This window comes from Drosophila albomicans, chromosome 2R, assembly GCF_009650485.2.
Source record: "Drosophila albomicans strain 15112-1751.03 chromosome 2R, ASM965048v2, whole genome shotgun sequence".
Lineage (NCBI taxonomy): Eukaryota > Metazoa > Arthropoda > Insecta > Diptera > Drosophilidae > Drosophila > Drosophila albomicans.
The window spans coordinates 5,437,181-5,460,639 of NC_047631.2; the positions used below are offsets into that span (position 1 = coordinate 5,437,181).

Consider the following 23,459-nt stretch of genomic DNA (forward strand, 5'->3'; position numbering starts at 1 on the left):
CTTTGAACACGCGCGAAAAGTTAACATAATTTGAAGATGTTTCAAAGTTGGCCGTAATCAAGCAGCGTCACCCATTCCGCCCGCCTTTTATGAACTTCTCTGAAAACAGCTGTTCAATATACTAACTTGCATATTTTGTATTGCGGTATTTTTCTCGTCACTGTGCTACGGTAACACTGGCTGACGTTTGTAAACAAACTTGTAGTGCTGCCAGATGTTCAATCATAAGCGTAACTCTGTGTGTGCAATAAAATTTGTGTGAAATTAAACAAAAACAAAGCAAAACAATTGAGTTTACAATTAGTTGATGTGCAAAATAATTAACAAATCGCTTGTTTGCTAACAGTTCCTTGTTCTGCTGACCAAACAACTCGCGCTACAGCAACAACAGGAATTCCAATGCACTTTCTCCAAATGGTGTAAAACCAGTCTTGCGGCTTTTTTGACATCTATTCGATATCAATAGAAAAAAATACAGGCCAAAAGCATACTCTGGCCGTCTCGTCTCGTCTGTGTTGTTAGCAGACTACTAAGCACCTGCGTTGTGAGCTGTGCTGTGTCGTGTTGAGTTGATTTTGCCGTTTTTATTGGCCTGGCCAATGCGACAATGGAGCTGGAGCAACAACAACAGTCACATCTTGCCCACTCTTGAGTACGTTTCGATTCTCTGCGACGAGAGCTTTTGAACAGCAAAGACAACAGAAAAACGATAACGCAAAAAGAATTTGTCATTTGCATACAAGTTGTTAGTTGGGCTTTGCTTTATGCATAACTCAGGTCGAGCATGTTTCTCATATTGAGTCATTTGATAGCCAAACGCAAACGCAACGCATATTTGTGCTGAACGTATGTAGTGTCTTTCTTGATTGTCAATTTTGGCATTTAAATCATCTAAGCCATCTATCCCACTTTCACATTATAGCCACACATTTAAGAAGAACGCTAAAAATTATTGCGCACGATGACTTCAATTGAAGAGAAAGTGCGTTGCATATTGAACGCCAAAGATCTGGGCGACATCACAACAGAATTCTGTGATTTCTCGCTCAAAGAGCAGAATGCCACAGCCGAGGCGCAAGGTGTACAGCCATCATCGTCAGCCGACTTTGTGCCCAAAGTGGGCAAGACCATCAACTACATTGTGGCCTGTGTCATGTTCAATGAGCACGACGAGTTGCTAATGATCGAGGAGGCCAAACCAAGCTGTGCAGGTGACTCTAATTGTAGTTACTCTAATTTGTTACTATTTAAACGAGTTTTTTGTGCTTGCAGGCAAATGGTACTTACCCGCGGGACGCATGGAGCAAGGTGAATCCATCACGGAGGCTGCTGCACGTGAGCTGTTTGAGGAGACTGGCCTCAATGCGGAGATGACAACGCTGCTGGCTCTGGAGTCAGCTGGCGGCTCCTGGTTTCGCTTTGTGTTGACGGGTCGCATTACTGGCGGCCGACTTAAGACGCCCGCCGATGCGGATGCGGAATCCATACAAGCGCTGTGGCTGCGCGATCCCAAAGAAGTGCCGCTGAGAGCCAACGACATACTCAATATTATTAGCATTGGACAAGCGTATCATCAGAGCCAGAAGGCCAAGCAGCAATCGGACATTGTACGTCAGCCTGTATGGCACAACAATGTGCTGCCGACACGTTATCCGCACAAACGCAACTATCTGCGTGTGCTAGCCGTTGTGCGAAAGCGTGCCACGAACTCCATGAACATACTCATTAGTGAAAAGAATTCGCATCACTTTCCCACTGTGGAGTTGCATCCGAACCGCAGTCTACACTCGACTCTACGCAAGTTTATGATCGAGATCTTTGGCGCCGAGCTACCACAGCATCGACCACATGGCCTATTGAGCTTGGAGCACTCGCCATCTAACGATGATGCAACGGATGGCCTTTGCTTGAATCTGCTGGTTGCCTTCAGGCCAGCACTGGAGGAAATCTCGTTGATTGGCAAGTGCATCTGGCAGGAACTCAGTCAGCCGCTAGACGAAGCGTTGGCGCGCATTTTGAGCAGCAAACACGGATCGATACCACTGAATGTGATACGATAAGTGGTTTTAGCGTAGTTTTAGCCTAATCTATGTTAATGGTGCAAGCTTATATACTACCCTATAACTAGCATAATAAATATGTCACAAGTTGTTGCAACTTTGTAAAACCACCTGCATTTTTGGTTGATATAAAATTTGGTGCTTTGAAGAAGTGAACACCTTTGAAAGCTGATTGCTACAAATCTGTATAAAACGAATTTTGTTCTAAGCCACTTAATATTAATGTTAACTAAGAATTAACTGTTACTAATCGCTAGTCAATGTTGCAAGTTAAATATTACGTCCAACTGAAGGTATTATGACTTTGCAAAACCAACTGATTTTTTTGACATATTTGAATTTAGAGCGTTGACGCAGTGAACTCACTTTGAAGCTGACTGCTACATAAGAACAATTCCAACACTGAATTCAAAAGCTAAATGTTTTTTGTTCTAAATTTGCAACCACTTTTAGAACTAATTTTAAATAAAAGACATAATTTATAAACACATTACTATTATTTATTGATTTCGATTACACTTTTCTCAATTTTAAACAACATATGACATTGACTATATACAAATCGATCCTAAAATGCTCAACATACAATTTGTGATACGCAATAAACGTAAGATAAAAAAAATGCTATCATGGAATATGTTTGCCAGTGTACTCGTACCTGTTATGTGTGTCTGTATAAGAGTGTCAGTTATCAACTATAGCAACAGTTGACTAGGTCAAATTTAGGTGAACGTAACAAGCACAGCGATACCTATACCTAGAAACTAAGAGCCAGTCTGATCTGATCTGATCCGATCTGATGTGATGTGACGTGATCTAATCCTTCCAGACCTTGTTAAAGAGATCCATAAAGGAGTCATAAATCATGAACGTTATCGCCACATCCAGGCACACGCGACCTAATCGGGGCACTGTGCCCTTGTAGAAGGCGGGAAGTCCCTCGTTCTTCAGAATTTGCATCGCACAATCTGCAGTGTTCTTGTACTTCGCAGCGTCCAGGCCCTGCATACGAGTCTTTACCACATCCAAGGGCGTGTTGCCAAACACGGAAGCCGCTCCAGCAATTGCACCAAAGACACCCACAACCAACTTGGGCACTGGCTTGTTGATGTCATCGCCCTGAAACCAATGCCACAATTATTCACAATTATCCCATTGAGTCGGAATAAATCAAAGCCCCTCTTTACCTTGTACAGATCCCTTAGTGATTCGACGACAAAGAAGCGAATGGCTTGATTCGAGCCCTGTTTCAAGATGGTCGGTGTCAGACCCTTGTAGATGCCACTGATGCCCTCCGCCTTAATAATTTGACCAACGCCATGAGCGAAGCCCTTGAATTTGGGATTCGGACTGCGCAGATCGTTGATGAACTTCACCTTGATTGTTTCCATGGGCGTCACCGCCAAGACAGCCTCACAGACACCAGCTCCCAGGCCACAGAAAAGCTTTCCACCAGCGGTCAGTTGTCCCTTGGAGTCGCTGACATTTGTTTTCATAAATTCAAAGGCACCAAATCTGAATAGAGTAGAAATATGCTTGAGAAACATAACAGGGAAACTTTATTTAACTTTTACCTGGCTGCTGACTTGGGGATGCTGCCATAGAGGAGCACACTCAGACCACGGTACAGTCCAAAGAAGCCATTTGTGGCCACAGTCTTCTTTACACAATCGGCAATTCCATTGTACTTCTTGTTTGCACCCTTCTCGTCCAGCTGCAGCTGTGTCTTCACGTATTCGGTGGGATATGTTATGCAGATCTCAATGCCGCCAGTAATGCCTCCGGCAATGATTCCTTTCAGACCTTTGCTGCCCCCGCTTGGCGCTGCAGCTCCACTATTGATCATCCAGGGGCGAGATTTGTAGGGACTAAGAAACGTGACTAAATTTTGACGATCCATTTCGTACTGCAGATAAACGGGTAACATTTTCAATTTAAAAAACAATAATAACTCTACAAATGTAAATGTGTGCTGATATTAATAGAAACTAAAATTAAATATTCTGAATATGTGGGAGTCTGTTGTCAAAAGATCAAAACAAGAAAAAAAAAACAAATCTATTGTGTGTATGCAATAAAAGTGTGGGTAAAAATACATTTCATTTAAAAAACATCGATATTCCAATTCCGAAGTTCAACAAGGCACGAAAAGAAAAAAAATATATTGCTGAAGAACAGTTGACGTTGCAAATTATGCAACTTCTTGTACAGCATGATATGTACCATATACATACTATATAATATGTATAATTCAGTTATAAAACATTATTAAATTTGGTTAGGTTTGCTGATAATCTACACATATATTCTGGCTACTTGATAATTGATAATTGACAATTGATAATTTTATCGCACTGTTTTCACCTTGAAAGCAAAGTTCAAACAAAAACTATATAGGGATTATTGTTTGTCACAGACTGTATGTAAAACACACACGTACACATTAACACTCAAAACATTCCATTCGATTCTGATAACTGCAGATCGTACGATAGTGACTTGGTTGAACAGTTTCAAGTTTCAACTTTTAAAAAGAGACAAGAGAATTGTCTAAGTTCACTTGAGTTGATTATATAAGTTTTGCATGAAGGCAAAAGATTATAAGATTGGCAAAAATATAATTATTTATAGGGAATTATCTGAAATGTACATTAAATATTTACGAGCTTAAGCACAGTTCCGATAAAGATAAACAAAGTTTGTGAAAACTTTTCATTGGAAGTGTACACTTAAGCATACGAATTGAGGCACACACGCTATGAATCTGTCGAAATGGGCAATCGCAGCTGCACTTTACGAGCATTTCTAATTGGAACACACAGCAGTTATGAATATAGGCGAATATTACTCACAATAATTCTGGTTACGAATAATTAAGGGGAAAAATTTTAAACAATTCGGAAAATATCTTTGGTTGAGTGCTTAGCTGTTTAAAAGCGGCAGCGACGCGATCGCGGCTAGGGCAGCGAGTCAACTGTTGTTCACACACAACACTACGAACAAAATTCCAATTTCCAATCGCAGAGAAAGCGAACAAATTCAAATAGGCAGCGCATTTTGTAAACAACCAACTGCTTCTCCACTAAGATCAAGCAGGAGAGCAATGGCAAAGCGAGAGTGAGAGTGAGAGGCAGAACATTTGCCGTCAAAGAGCAAAAGTAACGGCGATGGCGTGATACTCGATTTTTGTGACGACGCGGCAGAAAAGGCAACAACAACAAGATCTGTCTCTTTAATCAGCAAAACCCGTTTAGCATGGCGAAACATACAAAAGCTTTTTTCGCTGGAGAAAAGCTCACACCCGCGCTAGTTAAAAGCAATCGTCGCAAAGCAAAGCAAACGAAATAAAAATAAATGATACAGTTTTGTAAACTTTTCAAGTGCGCCGCAAAGTCGACAACACTTTTCTTACGTCAATTATACAACTACGCAATCCACTTGGAAGCTTGAGTAGCAAACTTATCCGTTTGTGTTATTTATTCTATGCTGGTCTAGTTATAAGCTAAGCACACGTATTTTTATTTATCCATCCATTTAGCCATCGATACGTATTTTTATCATTTTATGACGTGCCATACTTATAAACCTTTTCATTAACGAACCTTTCTATTTTATTTAATCAACGGCCGTCCACATAGATAACACTGCACCATTTATCAAACTGTAGCCGGCAAACTGTGCACCTTAACTAAACCAAACGTTAGAGTCCATGTAGATTACAGCGCTGCTGTTGTCTCGTTTTGCCCCCTTGCATTGCGCATGCTCGAGGGCCAGCACTAAAAACTCCCACACACGCTATCGCTACGTAAGCTGTTCATGTACTCGCATATAGCGAAAACGTAATGACCATTGCGGAAATGCGTAGGGGTGGACGCCTCCCGTCTATACTAAAGTCACGTCACTTGACAATTACAGTGAAAGCTTTACATAGCAGACATCGAGAGTTGCAACGATTAGCCTGTTGATGTGCGTAACCAAGTTAATTAAATAATATTACTTTTTTGGCTATTGTGAAAGTAAATAATTAATTTAATTTTGTAATAATTTTGTTTAATCATTTAAATTTTATACCAATAAAAGAATTAAACTGAAGCAAAAACTCATCAGACTTTAAGCGAATTATTAGTTTTATTCAAATGCATTTTGAAATCTTTCATATGTCATTTTACATGTACACTCACGCACATGTACGTATTAGCTAGGTACAAATGTGTGTATGTGAGTAAGCATGTGTTTATAAATAAACATTAGAATTGCAGTTCTTTCATTAAACGTTAATCAATAACAATATTACTAAACTGGGAATTAGTTCGTAGACAGTTTTTAGTTCAGTCATGATGGTGTAAGGTGTAGTCAGAAGACGCTTAGGCTGCCTTGTAGACGCGCACGCTCTTGATAGCGCCAATGGTGAGTGTCTGCAACAAAAAAATAGATCGTATTATTCTCAGAAAGAACAGAAATATATATATTAGCGGTGCAACTTACTGTGATCAGTTCACTATCGGTGAACTCGCGGACAATAGTCGATGGCTTGTCGCCTTTCTGCTCCTGAGTCAGCTTGTTACCATCAAGGGTGATCACGCTCTTGACCTTGCGACCATCGAGAGTCTCCTCATCGAACTCCTCGCCCAGCTTGAAGCTGATGGCCGAGGTCTTGAAAGTCGAGGTGGTGGTCAGAGTGTAGGTATCTCCATCCTGAGTAACCTCCACAGTGGGGCTGACAGAGTTGCCCATCTTGCGCAGCACCATGCCGACGCCTATAAAATAAGAAAGGGAAAATATATATGAATGTACCATCATCATACTATCTCCATATAAATCATACGAGTATCATAAATTCAAGATTTGATGCGCTGCTAATTGAATTAGCCCGTCAAAGTTGAAGACCTGCATACAATGTAAATCATATTGTATTTAATTGAAATAATAAAGCTGAATTATGAAGTTCCTCGACAAGTTATCCAGACCGCGACCCCGACTCATATATACACTCTAGACCCCTCAAAAACCACAGACCACAGACGACGGTCGGAGTCGTGCTCAAGGTTAACCTCGTATACACTGTCTACAACAGCATCCGTACTTATCAATTGCTATACCTAAATATAGCTAACGATCCGCACAGCCGGCAAATGCAAGCAGCAACCTTATCGCGAATGCAAACACATACATACATGTTATATTTATTACAATATATATGTATAGAACTTTGCCCCTTGGTGACCATCCATCAAACAGACAAATCAATTATGTTCAATTATGTATTTATGACTGTTTTTTTTTTTTAAGTGGCGACTGACTTTCGGTCAAGTGTCTGCGGTTCGATAAGTTCCCATCGCCACTTTGAGAACTTTTTCAGCTGTTCCTGCACATCTACAACAAATACTATATTATATTCTCATTTCTTTTGACATAGATTAGGATCCGGTATAGTTGCCATACAGTTTACGGTTGTTGATATGGAGCAAAGTGCAAAATTCGCAATCATAATAAAAAAAGGCATTATCATTTTATATACATACAATGTTTATCACAACTTTGTCGACTAAATAGGGTCTCGGTACATACAAAAATCGAGATAAGGTTGATAAAAGTACACAAACTTATTTTGAAGGTCCTCAAAGCTTTCAATCAGCTGCACTTTAAATCGGTAATCGAAAACCCCCCACTTGAAATGGTCGTTCACCACAATCACAATATACCAAATATGAAAATTGAAACCTTGCCACCAGTGATGCCTGAGACTGGGACTGTGGCAGGAACCGTACATACATAGTTTAATATTAGATTCAAAACCACAAAAGACCGCAAGTAATAACAGACCCACACAACTGCAGCACTGTTGATCGAATCGAGAAGCATCGAATTTCTAAATTCCCCGACAATGCGTATCGAGAGACTATGGACTGTTACAATAAACCTTCGATCGATCGATAAGATCGTGTTGTACATTTACATCAACACAAGTCTGTGCAAAGTTCGGCAGTTCGAAACTTTTCCACAAATTAGAGAGCTCTCTAAGCTGTCAACACCAATTGCAATGACTAAGCGCACTTTACTTCCAAACTTATACTAAGAACATTCATGTACATGTGCATATGTATTCCGATAATGAATGAGTGAGCCCTGTCCATGTGCTTCAGACCAAAGTACAGTTTGAAGTTTAATTACTTTTTAAGTTTATTACACCATTAGTCGCTCGATAAGCGTTTCTGCACTTTCCACCTGTATTCTGGGTTCATGTTAACCAATAGCACCCATGCGGAAAGTGGAACAACAAAACCTCCCAATGTCCCAAAAATTTAACAACCACGTTTTTGCCCTCTTTTTTCTGTTTGCCTTTCTTTCATCATTATTTTGCACATCTGCCAAATCTGCCGGCCGGCTTGCGTGTTTGTTCTCGCTTATTATGTGCACTGTCTTTCTCACTCTATCTTTCGACTTCTTTTGCACCATGTGGTTATGTACGTAATAAAATATTTGCATGTAAGGTTATAACAATATCCTAACTGTTTACTTACCCAATTCCTTCATGTACTCATCGAAGTTCTCGGACTTCTCCAATTTGTACTTCTTGCCAATGAAAGATGCCATTTTTCACAGTTGTTTTTATTTGCTTAAGCTCAACGAAGAAAATGTGACCCGCACAGCGAACTCTACTCAACTCATAAAAGCTCGCACCACCAGTCGTTTTTATACCCGCACTTGGCATTGCCAGATGCATAAAGTTGCGCAAAAGCTCATTCTCTCATCCGTCGATGAGTGCGAGAGAGCTTGTGTGCTCTCCAATTGGAAGATTTATGATGGCTCCACATATGCAATATCGATATTAGTAGATATGTAGGTATGTCCAATTTTTCGCAAATAAAGGTTGGTTAAAGGTACAAATCATAAAACAGTATCGCACACCAATTTTATAAAGTTTACATGTATATGTATATTCGGGTTTTCTACAACAATTTCAATAGTAAAGAGAAAAACATACGTGATTAAATACTGCTTCTAAATATGTATTCATTATTACTTTTCACCTTAACTCAATAAATTGTTTGGTTATAAAAAATTGCTTTTATTTATTTGAATTTTATTTCTTTAGTCTGGCTAAAGTTGAATTCTGTCTCCTACACGTTTGACGACGATTGCTTTATGACAATAATCGTCCCACCCCTCGTTGTGAGGGGTGTCACGATCAATTTCTTGCACTTTAATTGAGTCAAAGGCACCGGTCATATTACTGATATATATAAATACGTATATACAATGTATATATATAGCACACATTTATATTGCGTTCTGTGAGAAACACCATCTCAAATGCCGAGAATCTGAAACTGTGTAAACTCTACAGTATTACACATCCGAAAGGAAAAGATTAATAAAGTTGGTTTCTCAACGGTGGACACTCCCAAAATTAAAGACCCGTGGGAGCTTACTTTTAGATTATTCCACTGTACATACAAGTACTGGCATCATACAATGGCATCGCGTGCTCCTCTAAAAATATTCATATTCCTAATGATATTATATGCATATTTAGTATCTTTTTTAAATGATCAATGCACGTTTGTCGAGCATTCTAATTGACCATTATACTCTATAATAGGTTGTCGGATGCAATTTTACACTGAATTTTCCCGACACGTCGCCAAGTCACCGAATCGCAGTTGCTTTCTTATCTTGTTAAATCAATTATGCCCATTATTCCTTTCCGCTGTCTCGCTTCATTGCAAATATAACAAATGTATCTATATATATTATATAAAGAACAGTATAGATTTAGTTATGTTTAACATATCCAATTATTTGTATATTTTGGGACTCTGCTCGAACGATTCATTCAGAAATTCGTTATTCGCTCTAAAGAGCTTTAAAAAACAGAGTGACCATTGCTTAAGAATAAGAACGAAGCTTTCATTGCTACGCCACTGCTTTGTTATGGAAGTTCTGAACCACTATCGGTAATAAAGCAGCTCAACTTAACATCAGCTAATTTTAAAAGTGCACAAAAATAAAATAATAATACATTCACAGCATATTGAACTTGTACTTGTACTTCTAATAACGACACATGTTAATTTTTCATATAAGCACAATTTCCTGTTTTCTATCTGATACTCTCATTAGGCTATCAAAGTGATAATAGCTTACAGATAATTGAAATGCCAAGAAATTTTATAGATATTGCGTTAGTGCGTTTCAAGTGAGGGTGTATGACTGATAATAGAACTCAAGTGCCAATCAAACCAGAAAATACACCGGCTGCTCCTTATCGTTAACCCGGTAAACATTGCTCCAAAGCCAACAAACGCTGTACGCAAATTTACAGCACGAGAGAGAGTACAAAATTGAGAGATATAGAGAATGAGCACTTGCAATCGTGGCGATTATCAATGCTCCATCGCTCATGCAAACAATACGAAGTAGCGCGAGCGAAAAGCTCTACGTTGAGCGAAGAGTAACACTTGTTATTTTTCAAGTTTTAAAATTATTTCTCTAAAACAAAGCGAATTACTGAGCTGAACATTAGAACGATTTCGGCATTCGGAGCGTGAGCAACGAACTATTTGAGCGTCGCGAAGTCTGATAATTGAGAAAAGTTGATCGCCAAACGTTAAAATACAAAATAAAAATCACAATAATAATACAACACTTTATCTATATACACACAGACATATGCATACACATGTATATGAAAATGTTTCTGTGATGAAATTCAGCTGTGGAACTTCTACAATATGTGGGAATATTATCAAATAGTACCAAACCCGTAGTGATCATTGTGAAATGAAAACTAAATAAGTACAAATAAAAAGCGTAACAACAATCAGAATGCACTTTGAAACGTTTTAGTAATAATATATCTAATATCGGGACAGTGTGTGTGAGTGGAAAGTTTTAGGCCATCAAAAATTCGTATGTTTCAATCGAGCCAATACGAATCGAATGTATCTATAAGATATATTCTATTAATGCCTAAATAATAATAATTATATTAACGACAAGCGCGTGTCCGCATCCCTCTTGGGTGCTAATGAAGCCGATTCAAAAAAGTCACCAAAAACTCAATAGATCCGCGACTAAATAAATATCACGTCGAAATCTCATGTAACAGAGCGCTACAAGTTATCAATTTGTAATAAGTGCCAATGTTGTAACTACAAATACTTGCATTGTGCTTGTAATCAAACAATCAAAAATCAGGGAAAAAAAACAATGCAATCATTTAAGGCCGATGAGTTATCGGAGAATCCCGTTGAGCGGGCTAATTGCTTCTCCGAGCTCATGTTCTGGTAAGTCAAAGACAATGTCTGTAGATACGAGCAGAACATAATGTCAATTCAATACAATATCATATGTAATTTGTACGCCTCTCATTGAGCGCTTTGTTCCTTTTGGAATAGAGCTGAAAACGTGACAACGGCGGCGAGTTCATTATTATTATATTCAATGGGTCGCTTAATTTACATAGTTAGCGCTTCAGAGGGAGCCCATAGAGCCCCATACATATAGTATGTATGTACTTACGAATACATATGCATGTATGAAGTATTCCATGTTATTCAATTGGTTGTCATTTAAGGCAACTTTAATTTCGTTGTCAACCAAATGTAGCCTGTAATAAAAGGCGATCGTGTGGCAAAAGTTATCATTAATAAATTTGATTGAAATTGGCAGTAGCTTAATGTTCAACCGATGTGACCAAGCATGAATATAATGTGATTATAAGTTAGGTGCATTGCTTGTTGTTGCTTTCTTGATATATTAATGTTGATAGTCATAGGAAATTCAAAGAATGTTTGTTATCTTTCAAGGTGCTAACAAATACCACTGTTAAAAACTAATTGCAAATTTCCCCACTATCTCTATGTATAAATACTTAGTGACAACAGGAAATGTTTGTAAAGGGCGCTTAGATTTCTATTCTGTCGATAAGCAAACAAATATAGAAACTGCACTGACCTTTAATTGCAAAGCATTCTCTATTTTAAAATCTTTATGTTATCCAAATTGTAAATTTAAAATTTATAGACTTTCCACTTGAAATAATTTCAACTAATTCATAACAACTAGTTGGTGGAAAAATCTCAGCATTATAAATTTACATTTTACAATTAGCTAGCTAACTATGTTATCTAGTTACCTTTAATAATATTGGCTTTACTATCTTTATGCCGCTATGTCTCAGTGTCCTCTCGTCTACAGATTTCCTTGGTCTTTTAATTCTACAAAACTGTTAGTAGTAGTCACAGTGCAAATCCACCTAATTGCATCATGCTCAGGCACACGTAGCTTTAATTTTTTTATTTTTAAGATGTTATTGTCTGTTGCTATCTGAACAACATTTTTGTTATCTTTATTTAACATACATTTTGCACACTCATGTGTTTTAGCTTCGCAATGCCCGTTCTGTTCAAGGGCCGCGAGAAGACGTTGGAGCAGACGGATCTTTATCGACCCTTAAAGAAGCACAAGTCGGGTGAGTGAAGCCGCCTATGTGGTTTGAAGCTGGAATAATCAATCTATCAATTATATTTTCAGATACTCTTGGCGATCGCTTGTGTGCTGCTTGGAATGAGGAAGTTGCCAGCAGATCAGCCAAAAATCTTCAGCCTCGCTTGCTGCGAGTGATGATTCGAGTGTTTGGCTGGAATCTCTTTTTGACCGGTTTCTTGTTGCTGCTTCAGGAGTTTCTGACCAAGCAAGTGACATTTGCAAGCATATCTATAGAATCCTTATAACAAAAGTTTTCGATATGTTAAATAGAATAACTCAACCCATTTGTCTATTTGGCATTATGGCCTACTTCGCTGGCGACGATCCTAATCTAACCAAGGCGCAGCTATATGCAGCTGGACTCATTGCTGGCTCAGTGCTGACAGTGTTCGGTGGTCATCCCTATATGCTGGGTCTGCTGCATCTAGGCATGAAGATGCGAGTCGCTCTCTGTAGCTTGGTCTATCGAAAGGCATTGCGATTAAGTCGGACATCTCTCGGCGATACGACAGTGGGTCAAGTAGTCAATCTGCTGTCCAATGATGTGGGACGCTTCGACACGGTACTGATCAATGTTCATTACCTTTGGGTAGCTCCGCTCGAGCTTATTGTAGTCACATATTTCATGTACGACCAAGTGAGTACGATTTTTTTTTTTGAGTTAGAGGTGTTATTTTAGTAATTGCATTTTTATTATAGATTGGAGTTTCTGCGCTCTTTGGCGTTGCCGTGATGCTTCTCTTTCTGCCCCTGCAAGCCTATCTAGGCAAGAAGACATCCGTGCTACGACTGCGCACTGCCCTGCGGACGGACGAGCGTGTGAGGATGATGAATGAGATCATATCGGGCATCCAGGTTATTAAGATGTATGCCTGGGAGAAGCCATTCGGTAAGCTGGTGGAGCTCACCCGGTGCAATGAAATGACCTGCATCAAGCAAGTGAACTACATACGCGGTATCCTTATGTCCTTCGCCATGTTCTTGTCACGCATCTTTACGTTCGTCAGTCTCGTGGGCTATGTGCTGCTGGGGAACTTTTTGACCGCAGAGAAAGCCTTCTTCGTCACAGCCTACTACAATATTTTGCGACGATCGGTTACCATGTTCTTCCCCCAAGGCATTTCTCAATTTGCAGAGCTATTGGTCTCCATCAAACGTCTGCAGACATTTATGCACCGCGAAGAGACTCAGGTGCTTGACAAATCAAATGGAATTTTGGAATCCACACCTGCTAATAGCACTGATAAGGAACAGGTCTCCCCAATCAACAATATTAATGGAGATGTAGCAAAGGTCGCTGACAATGACGAGACACTCGTCCAATTCACTCAGTTCAATGCCAAGTGGAATGCCAAAATGACAGATAACAATTTAGACAGTATCAATCTACAGCTCGGTCGTCGTCAACTCGTCGCTGTGATTGGTCCCGTAGGTGCAGGAAAATCCAGCCTGATACAGTCTATTCTCGGCGAGCTGCCTGCTGACAGTGGCACCGTGAAGGTCAATGGAAGATTTTCTTATGCCTCTCAAGAGCCCTGGCTCTTCACTGGAACCGTGAGGGAAAACATTCTTTTCGGACTTACTCTGGATAAACATCGCTACCGTACAGTAGTCAAGAAGTGTGCTCTGGAACGTGACTTTGAACTTCTACCTCAGGGTGATAAAACTATCGTTGGTGAGAGAGGAGCTTCACTCTCTGGAGGCCAAAAGGCACGCATAAGCTTGGCAAGAGCTGTCTATCGTAGGGCGGATATTTATCTTTTGGATGATCCACTCAGCGCAGTGGACACTCATGTGGGTCGACATTTATTCGACCAGTGCATGAGAGGATATCTTCGAAGTGAATTAGTGATATTGGTAACACATCAACTGCAGTTTCTGGAACAAGCCGATCTTATTGTCATAATGGATAAAGGAAAAATAAGTGCCATGGGAACCTATTCTTCGATGAAACGCAGTGGACTCGACTTTGCACAACTCCTCACAAATCCCAATAAGGAGGATGAGACATTGGATGACAATGAAAGTGAGCCTGGTGATATTTGGGATCGATTAAGTCTAGCTTCAAGAAGCAGGCGGGGAAGTAAAACGAGTCGACAGGCTTCACGTAATGAGAGCTTTACGTCATTATCATCTCTTGCGGACTCGGCTCACGAAGCAGCTGTTACGCCACAAGAAACTCGAGTTGAGGGCAAAATCAGCCTTGGTCTATATAAGGAATACTTTACAGCTGGCAGTAGTTGGCTCATGATTAGCTTCATGGTCTTCCTTTGCTTGGGAACACAAATTGTAGGCTCCGCATCAGATGTTTTCCTTTCCTACTGGTAATTGATCTTTCTTAAAAATATATATTAAAGTCTTTTTAAATGAATTACCAATTTCAGGGTTGACAAGAACAAAAATGCAGCAAGCATTGATTCGGATCCAGTTGATATCTACTACTTCACTGCTTTGAACATGGCCGTCATCATCTTCACCTTGGTTCGCACACTGCTTTTCTATAAATTGGCCATGCGCAGTTCCAAAAAGCTTCACAACTCCATGTTCCGCGGCATCACCAATGCGGCAATGTACTTCTTCAATACGAATCCATCCGGTCGCATATTGAATCGTTTCTCAAAGGATCTTGGACAAATTGATGAGCTTTTGCCAACTGTTATGCTAGATGTAGTCCAAATCTTCCTCACCTTGACGGGAATCATTGTTGTTATCTGTATAACAAATCCCTATTATCTTTTATTAACCCTCGGACTCGGAGTCATCTTTTATTATATCAGAGAATTCTATCTAAAGACATCGAGAGATGTAAAACGACTTGAGGCAGTGGCCAGATCTCCCATCTACTCGCACCTCAGCGCTTCCCTCAATGGACTTCCAACTATTCGAGCACTGGGGGCACAAAAAACTCTTATTGCTGAGTTCGACAATCTTCAGGATTTGCATAGCTCAGGCTATTACACGTTCTTGTCTACGAATCGTGCATTCGGCTACTATCTGGATCTCTTCTGTTCATTATACATTGTGATCATTATAATCAACTACTTCATCAATCCGCCCGAAAACTCAGGTGAGGTGGGCTTAGCCATCACACAGGCCATGGGCATGACTGGCATGGTCCAGTGGGGCATGCGTCAATCTGCAGAGTTGGAGAACACCATGACGGCGGTTGAACGTGTCGTTGAGTATGATGAGATCGAACCAGAAGGCGAGTACGAATCTAAACCAAACAAGAAGCCTCCCATCACTTGGCCAGAGCATGGACAAATTGTGGCCGACGACCTGAGTTTACGCTATTTCCCCGATCCAAGTTCCAAATATGTGCTCAAGTCCCTTAACTTTGAAATCAAGCCCATGGAAAAAGTAGGCATTGTAGGTCGCACTGGTGCTGGCAAATCTTCACTCATTAACGCCCTCTTCCGACTATCCTACAACGATGGCGCCATCGTGATAGACAGTCGGGACACTAATGAACTTGGATTACATGACCTGCGAAGCAAAATCTCCATTATTCCTCAGGAGCCAGTTTTGTTCTCTGGGAGCATGCGATATAATCTCGACCCCTTCGAAGAGTACAGCGATGCCAAGCTGTGGGATGCCCTGGAAGAGGTCAAATTAAAACCAGTAATCAGTGAACTACCGAATGGTTTGCAAAGCATTATCTCTGAGGGCGGCACCAATTTTAGTGTAGGTCAGAGACAGCTGGTGTGTCTAGCACGGGCGATTCTTCGCGAGAATCGCATTCTTGTAATGGACGAGGCCACAGCCAATGTGGATCCACAGACAGATGCCCTCATCCAGGCCACGATTAGAAACAAGTTCAGGGAGTGCACAGTGCTGACAATAGCCCATCGTTTGAACACGATTATGGATTCAGACAAAGTCTTAGTCATGGATGCTGGACAATTGGTTGAATTTGGTTCTCCCTACGAGCTCTTGACTCAGTGTGATTCGAAAATATTCCACAGCATGGTAATGGAGACAGGTCAATGCAGCTTCGATAACCTGCTCAAGGTAGCAGAGAAGGTATGTTAAAATTCAGATAAGGAAGAAAAAGTTAATCTGACATACACTTATACTTACAGGCTCAACTAGAATCACAGAAACATAAAACTGCCTAGGATCAAGGATTATCCGCATTTCTTAGCTGTAAGCTTGACTTCACCTGTAATACTACTTCAATGCTGGAAAATGAGTCTCCTATTTTTTGCTACTTAAAGTATTACTTTTATGAATTTTAGAGTATAATGCTAAATTTAAAATAATTTGTAATAAATCAATTTTGAAAAACTGTTTAGGAAGTATTGTCTATTTCAGTATTTATAACTTAGGAAATTGATAAACTGTCGTGCACAATGTTTTAAATGCTAATTTCATCCGATAAGCAAGAAAATGTTACAATCTTTATTATTCTAATTAAAAACGAAGTGGATGATAAGATATACCGGGGGAACTAAAAAGTCGGCTTCTAGTATAAGTTGATAAGATAGTAGCTCAATACCTAACAAAGGCGAATATTAAATGCTCTAGTTTTATCAACATCTTGCGTTGTTTAAAACATTTAATGTAACCGATACTACAAAACAATTATGGTAATAATAACATTCCATAGCTGTATTAAAATTACATTAAAGCAGACCCAGAGTTTTGACCCCCTTTTACGATAAAACTAAAAACATATTGCTTGAAGTTCGGTTTACTAGTCACTAGAAGAGTGTTTAAATGTGGTTTAAACAATAACAAATACCATGTTGTCTAATCAATTTCCATAAAAGCAACGCGACTGGTCAGTTGAGTATTAGAACCAGTTCCGTACTCAGCGTGGAAACAGCTGATTGTAAATTGATGCGGAACCCGTTTCTGCAATTAATAAAAAAAAAACTGATGAAAAAGTAGTGAAATTTTAAATTACCTGATGAAATTTGATTTTAATACTAAAGAGAACAAAAAAATATAGAAGTGTGTCTGTGGAAATATAATACTTACGAAAGAAGTGATATTGCGTCCGCATCTCTGATATGAATAGCGCCGTGTACTGTGGAAAGTTTTTATTGTAAATGCCCAAAAAATCAACGAGAAGAACTCACGATCAAGTTAACACCACTGCAACAGAGTTTCTTCGCTTATGTTTATTGACATCTGTATAAAAATATTGTGAAAGTGATTAAAAATTTCTGACAATATGCAATCATTTAAAGCCGATGAGCTTCCGAAAAACCCCCGTGAACAAATTAACCCAATTGCGGAACTCATGTTCTGGTTAGTTGATTTACTTATTTTTAGTGACACGATTTTAGTTAAGATTGAAATCAAAGCAAAAAAAATAAATAAAATAAAAACTATCGTAATCTTGCTACGCAATAAAGGCAATGTGACTGTGAAATTTTTGTAATTTGTTGGCAATATTTTGATTTATTCCTAATAGTAACGTAATCGTCTGACAAACTCAAGCTGTAAAGTAGATACTAAAGTTGGAGCGCGGACCATATTACCTTACCAAAAAATTAATAGATACCATGATCTACGTTGGTAATCTTGAAAGAGTTAACAAACAGTTTGAAATGTATGTTAGAAAAATATGCAACGAAACATCTCTGAACTAATAAAGTAATATGTACGCGTAAATCGATTCAACGACAAACATAATAATAAGCAAATAAATGTGCTTCCATATGATGGGTGAATTCTGAATTTTTATTATCAAATTAAAATCAGCCTGATATAATTACTTTAGGATGCCAAAAATTATTATTTTTATCACTTTATTGATATATATATATATATATATATATATATATATATATATATATATATATATATATATATATATATTGATATATATATTGATATATACATACATATATTCATGCGTTTGCCTTTTTAACGGTTATCCATCACGAATTCGTAGCTTTGTGTTTCCCGTGTTGTTCAAGGGCCGGCAAAAAACACTGGATCCAACAGATCTATACCGTCCGCTTAAAGAACACAAATCAGGTGAGTGGAACATGAAGATATTATGGGGAGTAAAATATTTCTCCTACTTAGAAACACTTGGGGATCGCTTGTGTGCAGCATGGGATGAAGAGGTTACTCGTAGGACTGCCCAAAAGAAGTCACCTCGCCTGGGACGGGTTGTAGTGCGAGTGTTTGGCTTCCATTTATTTATAACTGGAGTGCTATTAGGATTCAAAGAGATTCTGACAAGGTGCCATAGTCTTCATGCATGTTCCTACATGATTTGTAATATTTTTGTATTTATTAAGGGTGACCCAGCCAATTTTCCTCTTTGGTATTATGGCATACTTTACGAATGCTGATCCTGATCGAAACAAGGCAATCTTCTATGCTGTTGGACTTATTTCCGCATGTGTGCTAACAGTTATTACTGGACACCCTTGTATGCTGGGAATTATGCACTTGGCCATGAAAATGAGAATCGCCATTAGCAGTATGGTATATCGGAAGTCATTACGCTTGAGTCATGCGGCTCTCTCTGACACGTCGATTGGTCAGGTTGTGAATTTGCTTTCGAATGATATAGGGCGCTTTGACTCAGTTCTGGCCACTATTCATTTCATGTGGCTAGGCCCACTTCAATTGGTAGTAATAACATATCTAATGTATGAAAAGGTAAGCGAGATGTCAATTAAAAATTAAAAATAATTACTCTTTTCATCGAATCTTAAAACTTGGGGTGATTTAAATAAGTTATTGAAATGCTCTATTTACTATTTATTAACAAGATGACAATTTAAAGTCCAGAATAACAATTTTTTGTAATTTCCTGATCAGCGTCAAAAACAGAGACGATACAGCTATGATATGTTATGTCTGGTAGTCTTTCGATCCGTGCGTCCGTATGCAACAATGGGTCTCAGAGACTATAATAGATAGAGCTGTAATACTCTTTCGACAGCAATTGTTATTAATTTAAAAACAATTAAATTTTTGACACGCTCAATTCCGCCCCCGCAAAACGAAAACAAGCGGAATACTTTGTACTTTATGGTATATTTTGAATGTAGTATTATTTTGAATATTCCGAATATAACCTTGGTGTATTTAAGTATTTTTATTGTATATTAATTCGGTATATTTTAAGTATAATAAAAATAAAAAATATTATGCATTATTATAAATACATATTTATTTTTGTAGATTGGTGTTTCATGCCTTTTTGGCGTCCTTCTAATGTTGATTTTCACACCTCTTCAAGCTGGCCTGGCCAAAAAGACTTTTGCACTACGCCTTCTCACTGCAGTTCGCACAGATGAACGTGTACGGATCATGAATGAGATTATTTCTGGCATCCAAGTGATCAAAATGTATGCTTGGGAGCAACCTTTTGGCAGGCTGGTGGAACGTGTGCGGCTCAAGGAGATGAAGCTTATCAAAACAGCAAACAACATTCGTGGCATGCTTATAGCTTTTGGGATATGTCTATCCCGGACCTTCACCTTCGCCAGTCTTGTGGGCTATGTTCTACTGGGCAATGTCTTAACAGCCGGTGAAGCATTCTTTATCACAGCCTACTTCAGTCTGCTGCAGCGAACGGTCACCAATTTCTTTCCGCTTAGTATTTCACAATTTGCGGAGCTTATTGTTTCTATAAATCGACTGCAAACATTTCTACTTCGAGAAGAAATTCAGCATTATTCGAGAAATATGAACCATAGCAATGAAGACCAACTAAAGGCCACTAGCAACGAGGAAACTCTTGTTGAATTTAAACAATTTTACGCTAAATGGGAAGCCGATGCCACAGCGAACACTCTCCATGATATTACCCTACAACTTGGTCATCGACAACTCGTCGCTATAATTGGCCCGGTAGGAGCTGGAAAATCTAGCCTCATACAGTCTATTCTTGGTGAGCTGCCTGCACACAAAGGCACCATGGTGGTTAATGGAAGATTCTCTTATGCCTCTCAAGAGCCCTGGCTCTTCACTGGAACCGTGAGGGAAAACATTCTTTTCGGACTCACTCTTGATAAACATCGCTACCGTACAGTAGTAAAGAAGTGTGCTCTGGAACGTGACTTTGAACTTCTACCTCAGGGTGATAAAACTATCGTTGGTGAGAGAGGAGCTTCACTCTCTGGAGGCCAAAAGGCACGCATAAGCTTGGCAAGAGCTGTCTATCGTAGGGCGGATATTTATCTTTTAGATGATCCTCTCAGTGCAGTGGACACTCATGTGGGTCGACATTTATTCGACCAGTGCATGAGAGGATATCTTCGAAGTGAATTAGTTATACTGGTAACACATCAACTGCGGTTTCTGAAACAAGCCGATCTTATTGTCATAATGGACAAAGGAAAAATAAGTGCCATGGGAACGTATGATGCAATGCAACGCAGTGGCCTGGACTTTGCACAGCTGTTGTCTGATCCGAATATTAATGATAACATAACTGAGGACAGAAAGGAAGCTCCTTGTGTCAATCCATGCACAGATCCAGAAAATAATCGCTTTGGAAATAGTAGTCGGCAGACTTCTCGCACTAATAGCTTTAAGTCGACAAACTCCATAATTGAATCCATTAATCAAGAATCTCCGATAACTCAGCAAGAATCACGTATCAAGGGCAAAATTGGATTGAGACTCTATATGGAATACTTAACCGCTGGCGGCGGCTGGTTCATAATAAGTTTATTAATATTCTTATATTTAATCACGCAGTTCGTGGGTTCCGCTGCTGATATATTTTTATCTTACTGGTAATATTAATATTGCTACGCATACCTATTTATTCTAAATAATACTCATTTTGCTAATTATAGGGTTAATAAAAATCAAAGCTCCAAAAGCACCGGTAACACTTCGGATTCAGTTGACATCTACTACTTTACGGCCCTAAACCTGGCAGTGATTATATTTACCGTGATCCGCACATTGCTCTTCACTAAATTGGCGATGCGGAGCTCCGCAAACTTACACAATGCTATGTTTTGTGGCATCACCAGAGCGTCAATGTACTTTTTCAATACTAACCCGTCAGGGCGGATACTAAATCGGTTCTCTAAAGATATTGGGCAAATTGATGAAAATCTTCCAAGTATTCTGCTGGATGTGATCCAAATCTTCCTCACCTTGACTGGAATCATTGTTGTTATCTGTATAACCAATCCCTATTATCTTTTATTAACCCTCGGACTCGGAGTCATCTTTTATTATATCAGAGAATTCTATCTAAAGACATCGAGAGATGTAAAACGACTTGAGGCAGTGGCCAGATCTCCCATCTACTCGCACCTCAGCGCTTCTCTCAATGGACTTCCAACTATTCGAGCACTGGGGGCACAAAAAACTCTTATTGCTGAGTTCGACAATCTTCAGGACTTGCATAGCTCAGGTTATTACACGTTTCTGTCTACCAATCGTGCATTCGGCTACTATCTGGATCTCTTCTGTTCATTATACATTGTGATCATTATAATCAACTACTTCATCAATCCGCCCGAAAACTCAGGTGAGGTGGGCTTAGCCATCACACAGGCCATGGGCATGACTGGCATGGTCCAGTGGGGCATGCGTCAATCTGCAGAGTTGGAGAATACCATGACGGCGGTTGAACGTGTCGTTGAGTATGATGAGATCGAACCAGAAGGCGAGTACGAATCTAAACCAAACAAGAAGCCTCCCATCACTTGGCCAGAGCATGGACAAATTGTGGCCGACGACCTGAGTTTACGCTATTTCCCCGATCCAAGTTCCAAATATGTCCTCAAGTCCCTTAACTTCGAAATCAAGCCCATGGAAAAAGTAGGCATTGTAGGTCGCACTGGTGCTGGAAAATCTTCACTCATTAACGCCCTCTTCCGACTATCCTACAACGATGGCGCCATCGTCATAGACAGTCGGGACACTAATGAACTTGGATTACATGACCTGCGAAGCAAGATCTCCATTATTCCTCAGGAGCCAGTTTTGTTCTCTGGGAGCATGCGGTATAATCTCGACCCCTTCGAAGAGTACAGCGATGTCAAGCTGTGGGATGCCCTGGAAGAGGTCAAATTGAAGCCAGTCATCAGTGAACTTCCGAATGGTTTGCAAAGCATTATCTCCGAGGGCGGCACCAATTTTAGTATAGGTCAGAGGCAGCTGGTGTGTCTAGCACGGGCGATTCTTCGCGAGAATCGCATTCTTGTAATGGACGAGGCCACAGCCAATGTGGATCCACAGACAGATGCCCTCATCCAGGCCACGATTAGAAACAAGTTCAGGGAGTGCACAGTGCTGACAATAGCCCATCGTTTGAACACGATTATGGATTCAGACAAGGTCTTAGTCATGGACGCTGGACAATTGGTTGAATTTGGTTCTCCCTACGAGCTCTTGACTCAGTGTGATTCGAAAATATTCCACAGCATGGTGATGGAAACTGGACAAAGAAACTACGAAGGGCTATTACATGTAGCTGAAAAGGTAAGCAAATGATTTTCATATGTATGTATGTATGTACATATGTATGTACGTACTATAACAAATGTATGTAATAAAACAAAAATAAATTGAATACATTTTCATTATAGGCTCATTTGGAATCGCAGAAAACTAAGCGAACCTAGTAACATTAATATATTATATAATTATTTACATACGTACATATGTATTTAAATTATAGTATAAATGGTAGTTTAATTTTAAAGTAACACTGCCGATATTTTCCCAAAAATAAGACGCTTTATAATTTGCTATTGTGTTCATTGAATATTTATTCAAGTATATACGATATAAAAAATAAGTTCAATTGTCATGTTTTATCGCAACAAAAAATGTATTGTGGATCTACCAAATGTGTCAGTCAAGTAATTTAGATAAGATAAATAACTATTTGTGTTGTATAGCATTACCCAAGTTACAAATAAAGCAGTGCAAGAAAACGTTGGTAAGCCAAATTACGAT

At 39.3% G+C, this 23,459-nt stretch overlaps 4 protein-coding genes and 1 long non-coding RNA gene across 9 annotated transcripts; 2 read left to right on the forward strand and 3 right to left on the reverse strand.

Annotated features, from left to right (window-relative positions):
• The first annotated feature begins 206 nt into the window (after positions 1-206).
• LOC117573969 (8-oxo-dGDP phosphatase NUDT18) lies at positions 207-2,410 on the forward strand. Of its 2 annotated transcripts, none has more exons than XM_034257507.2 (3): positions 207-846; positions 923-1,211; positions 1,273-2,410. In XM_034257507.2, the coding sequence occupies exons 2-3, from the start codon at positions 962-964 to the stop codon at positions 2,058-2,060; spliced, it is 1,038 nt and encodes a 345-aa protein (XP_034113398.1). In that variant the 5' UTR covers positions 207-846; positions 923-961; the 3' UTR covers positions 2,061-2,410. The 2 variants fall into 2 exon arrangements, with proteins under 2 accessions (XP_034113398.1, XP_051862637.1); XM_052006677.1 differs by having other exon boundaries at positions 208-850; positions 1,273-2,409.
• A 125-nt stretch (positions 2,411-2,535) lies between these two features.
• LOC117573970 (tricarboxylate transport protein, mitochondrial) lies at positions 2,536-5,057 on the reverse strand. 2 transcript variants are annotated; one of them, XM_034257511.2, is made up of 4 exons: positions 4,913-5,057; positions 3,635-3,966; positions 3,248-3,575; positions 2,536-3,179 (listed from the first exon to the last, which is right to left on the reverse strand). In XM_034257511.2, exons 2-4 carry the CDS (start codon positions 3,958-3,960, stop codon positions 2,877-2,879), a joined length of 957 nt encoding a protein of 318 aa, XP_034113402.1. In that variant the 5' UTR covers positions 3,961-3,966; positions 4,913-5,057; the 3' UTR covers positions 2,536-2,876. The 2 variants fall into 2 exon arrangements, with proteins under 2 accessions (XP_034113402.1, XP_034113401.1); XM_034257510.2 differs by lacking the exon at positions 4,913-5,057 and having other exon boundaries at positions 3,635-4,042.
• A 1,112-nt stretch (positions 5,058-6,169) lies between these two features.
• Positions 6,170-8,745, reverse strand: LOC117573971 (probable fatty acid-binding protein). Its single transcript, XM_034257513.2, has 3 exons — positions 8,582-8,745; positions 6,546-6,817; positions 6,170-6,475 (listed from the first exon to the last, which is right to left on the reverse strand). Exons 1-3 carry the CDS (start codon positions 8,652-8,654, stop codon positions 6,425-6,427), a joined length of 396 nt encoding a protein of 131 aa, XP_034113404.1. The 5' UTR covers positions 8,655-8,745; the 3' UTR covers positions 6,170-6,424.
• A 1,842-nt stretch (positions 8,746-10,587) lies between these two features.
• Positions 10,588-23,415, forward strand: LOC117576474 (probable multidrug resistance-associated protein lethal(2)03659). 3 transcript variants are annotated; one of them, XM_052006527.1, is made up of 8 exons: positions 10,588-11,350; positions 12,452-12,537; positions 12,600-12,759; positions 12,825-13,191; positions 13,254-14,878; positions 14,939-15,241; positions 21,644-22,979; positions 23,087-23,157. In XM_052006527.1, the coding sequence occupies exons 1-8, from the start codon at positions 11,274-11,276 to the stop codon at positions 23,120-23,122; spliced, it is 3,990 nt and encodes a 1,329-aa protein (XP_051862487.1). In that variant the 5' UTR covers positions 10,588-11,273; the 3' UTR covers positions 23,123-23,157. The 3 variants fall into 3 exon arrangements, with proteins under 3 accessions (XP_051862487.1, XP_051862486.1, XP_034117135.2); XM_052006526.1 differs by having other exon boundaries at positions 10,589-11,350; positions 14,939-15,927; positions 22,330-22,979; positions 23,087-23,158; XM_034261244.2 differs by lacking the exons at positions 10,588-11,350; positions 12,452-12,537; positions 12,600-12,759; ... (1 more) ...; positions 13,254-14,878; positions 14,939-15,241 and adding exons at positions 17,405-17,810; positions 18,460-18,545; positions 18,597-18,756; positions 18,815-19,181; positions 19,710-21,271 and having other exon boundaries at positions 21,335-22,979; positions 23,087-23,415.
• LOC117576476 (uncharacterized) lies at positions 17,209-17,864 on the reverse strand. Its single transcript, XR_004572951.2, has 3 exons — positions 17,639-17,864; positions 17,538-17,586; positions 17,209-17,411 (listed from the first exon to the last, which is right to left on the reverse strand). It is a non-coding gene; the product is annotated as an uncharacterized LOC117576476 (long non-coding RNA).
• Positions 23,416-23,459: the final 44 nt, after the last annotated feature.

Bases quoted from the DNA above. Each gene is read 5' to 3' on its own strand.
- LOC117573969 (XM_034257507.2), top strand. From the start codon at position 962: ATGACTTCAATTGAAGAGAAAGTGCGTTGCATATTGAACGCCAAAGAT. The intron at 1,212-1,272 runs GTGACTCTAATT...TTGTGCTTGCAG, and splicing joins GGCCAAACCAAGCTGTGCAG to GCAAATGGTACTTACCCGCG.
- LOC117573970 (XM_034257510.2), bottom strand. From the start codon at position 3,987: ATGTTACCCGTTTATCTGCAGTACGAAATGGATCGTCAAAATTTAGTC. The intron at 3,576-3,634 runs GTAAAAGTTAAA...TACTCTATTCAG, and splicing joins ATCCCCAAGTCAGCAGCCAG to ATTTGGTGCCTTTGAATTTA. The intron at 3,180-3,247 runs GTAAAGAGGGGC...CATTGGTTTCAG, and splicing joins CACTAAGGGATCTGTACAAG to GGCGATGACATCAACAAGCC.
- LOC117573971 (XM_034257513.2), bottom strand. From the start codon at position 8,654: ATGGCATCTTTCATTGGCAAGAAGTACAAATTGGAGAAGTCCGAGAAC. The intron at 6,818-8,581 runs GTAAGTAAACAG...CTTATTTTATAG, and splicing joins TGAGTACATGAAGGAATTGG to GCGTCGGCATGGTGCTGCGC. The intron at 6,476-6,545 runs GTAAGTTGCACC...TTTTTGTTGCAG, and splicing joins CCGATAGTGAACTGATCACA to ACACTCACCATTGGCGCTAT.
- LOC117576474 (XM_052006527.1), top strand. From the start codon at position 11,274: ATGCAATCATTTAAGGCCGATGAGTTATCGGAGAATCCCGTTGAGCGG. The intron at 12,760-12,824 runs GCAAGTGACATT...TATGTTAAATAG, and splicing joins CTTCAGGAGTTTCTGACCAA to AATAACTCAACCCATTTGTC. The intron at 13,192-13,253 runs GTGAGTACGATT...TTTTTATTATAG, and splicing joins CATATTTCATGTACGACCAA to ATTGGAGTTTCTGCGCTCTT.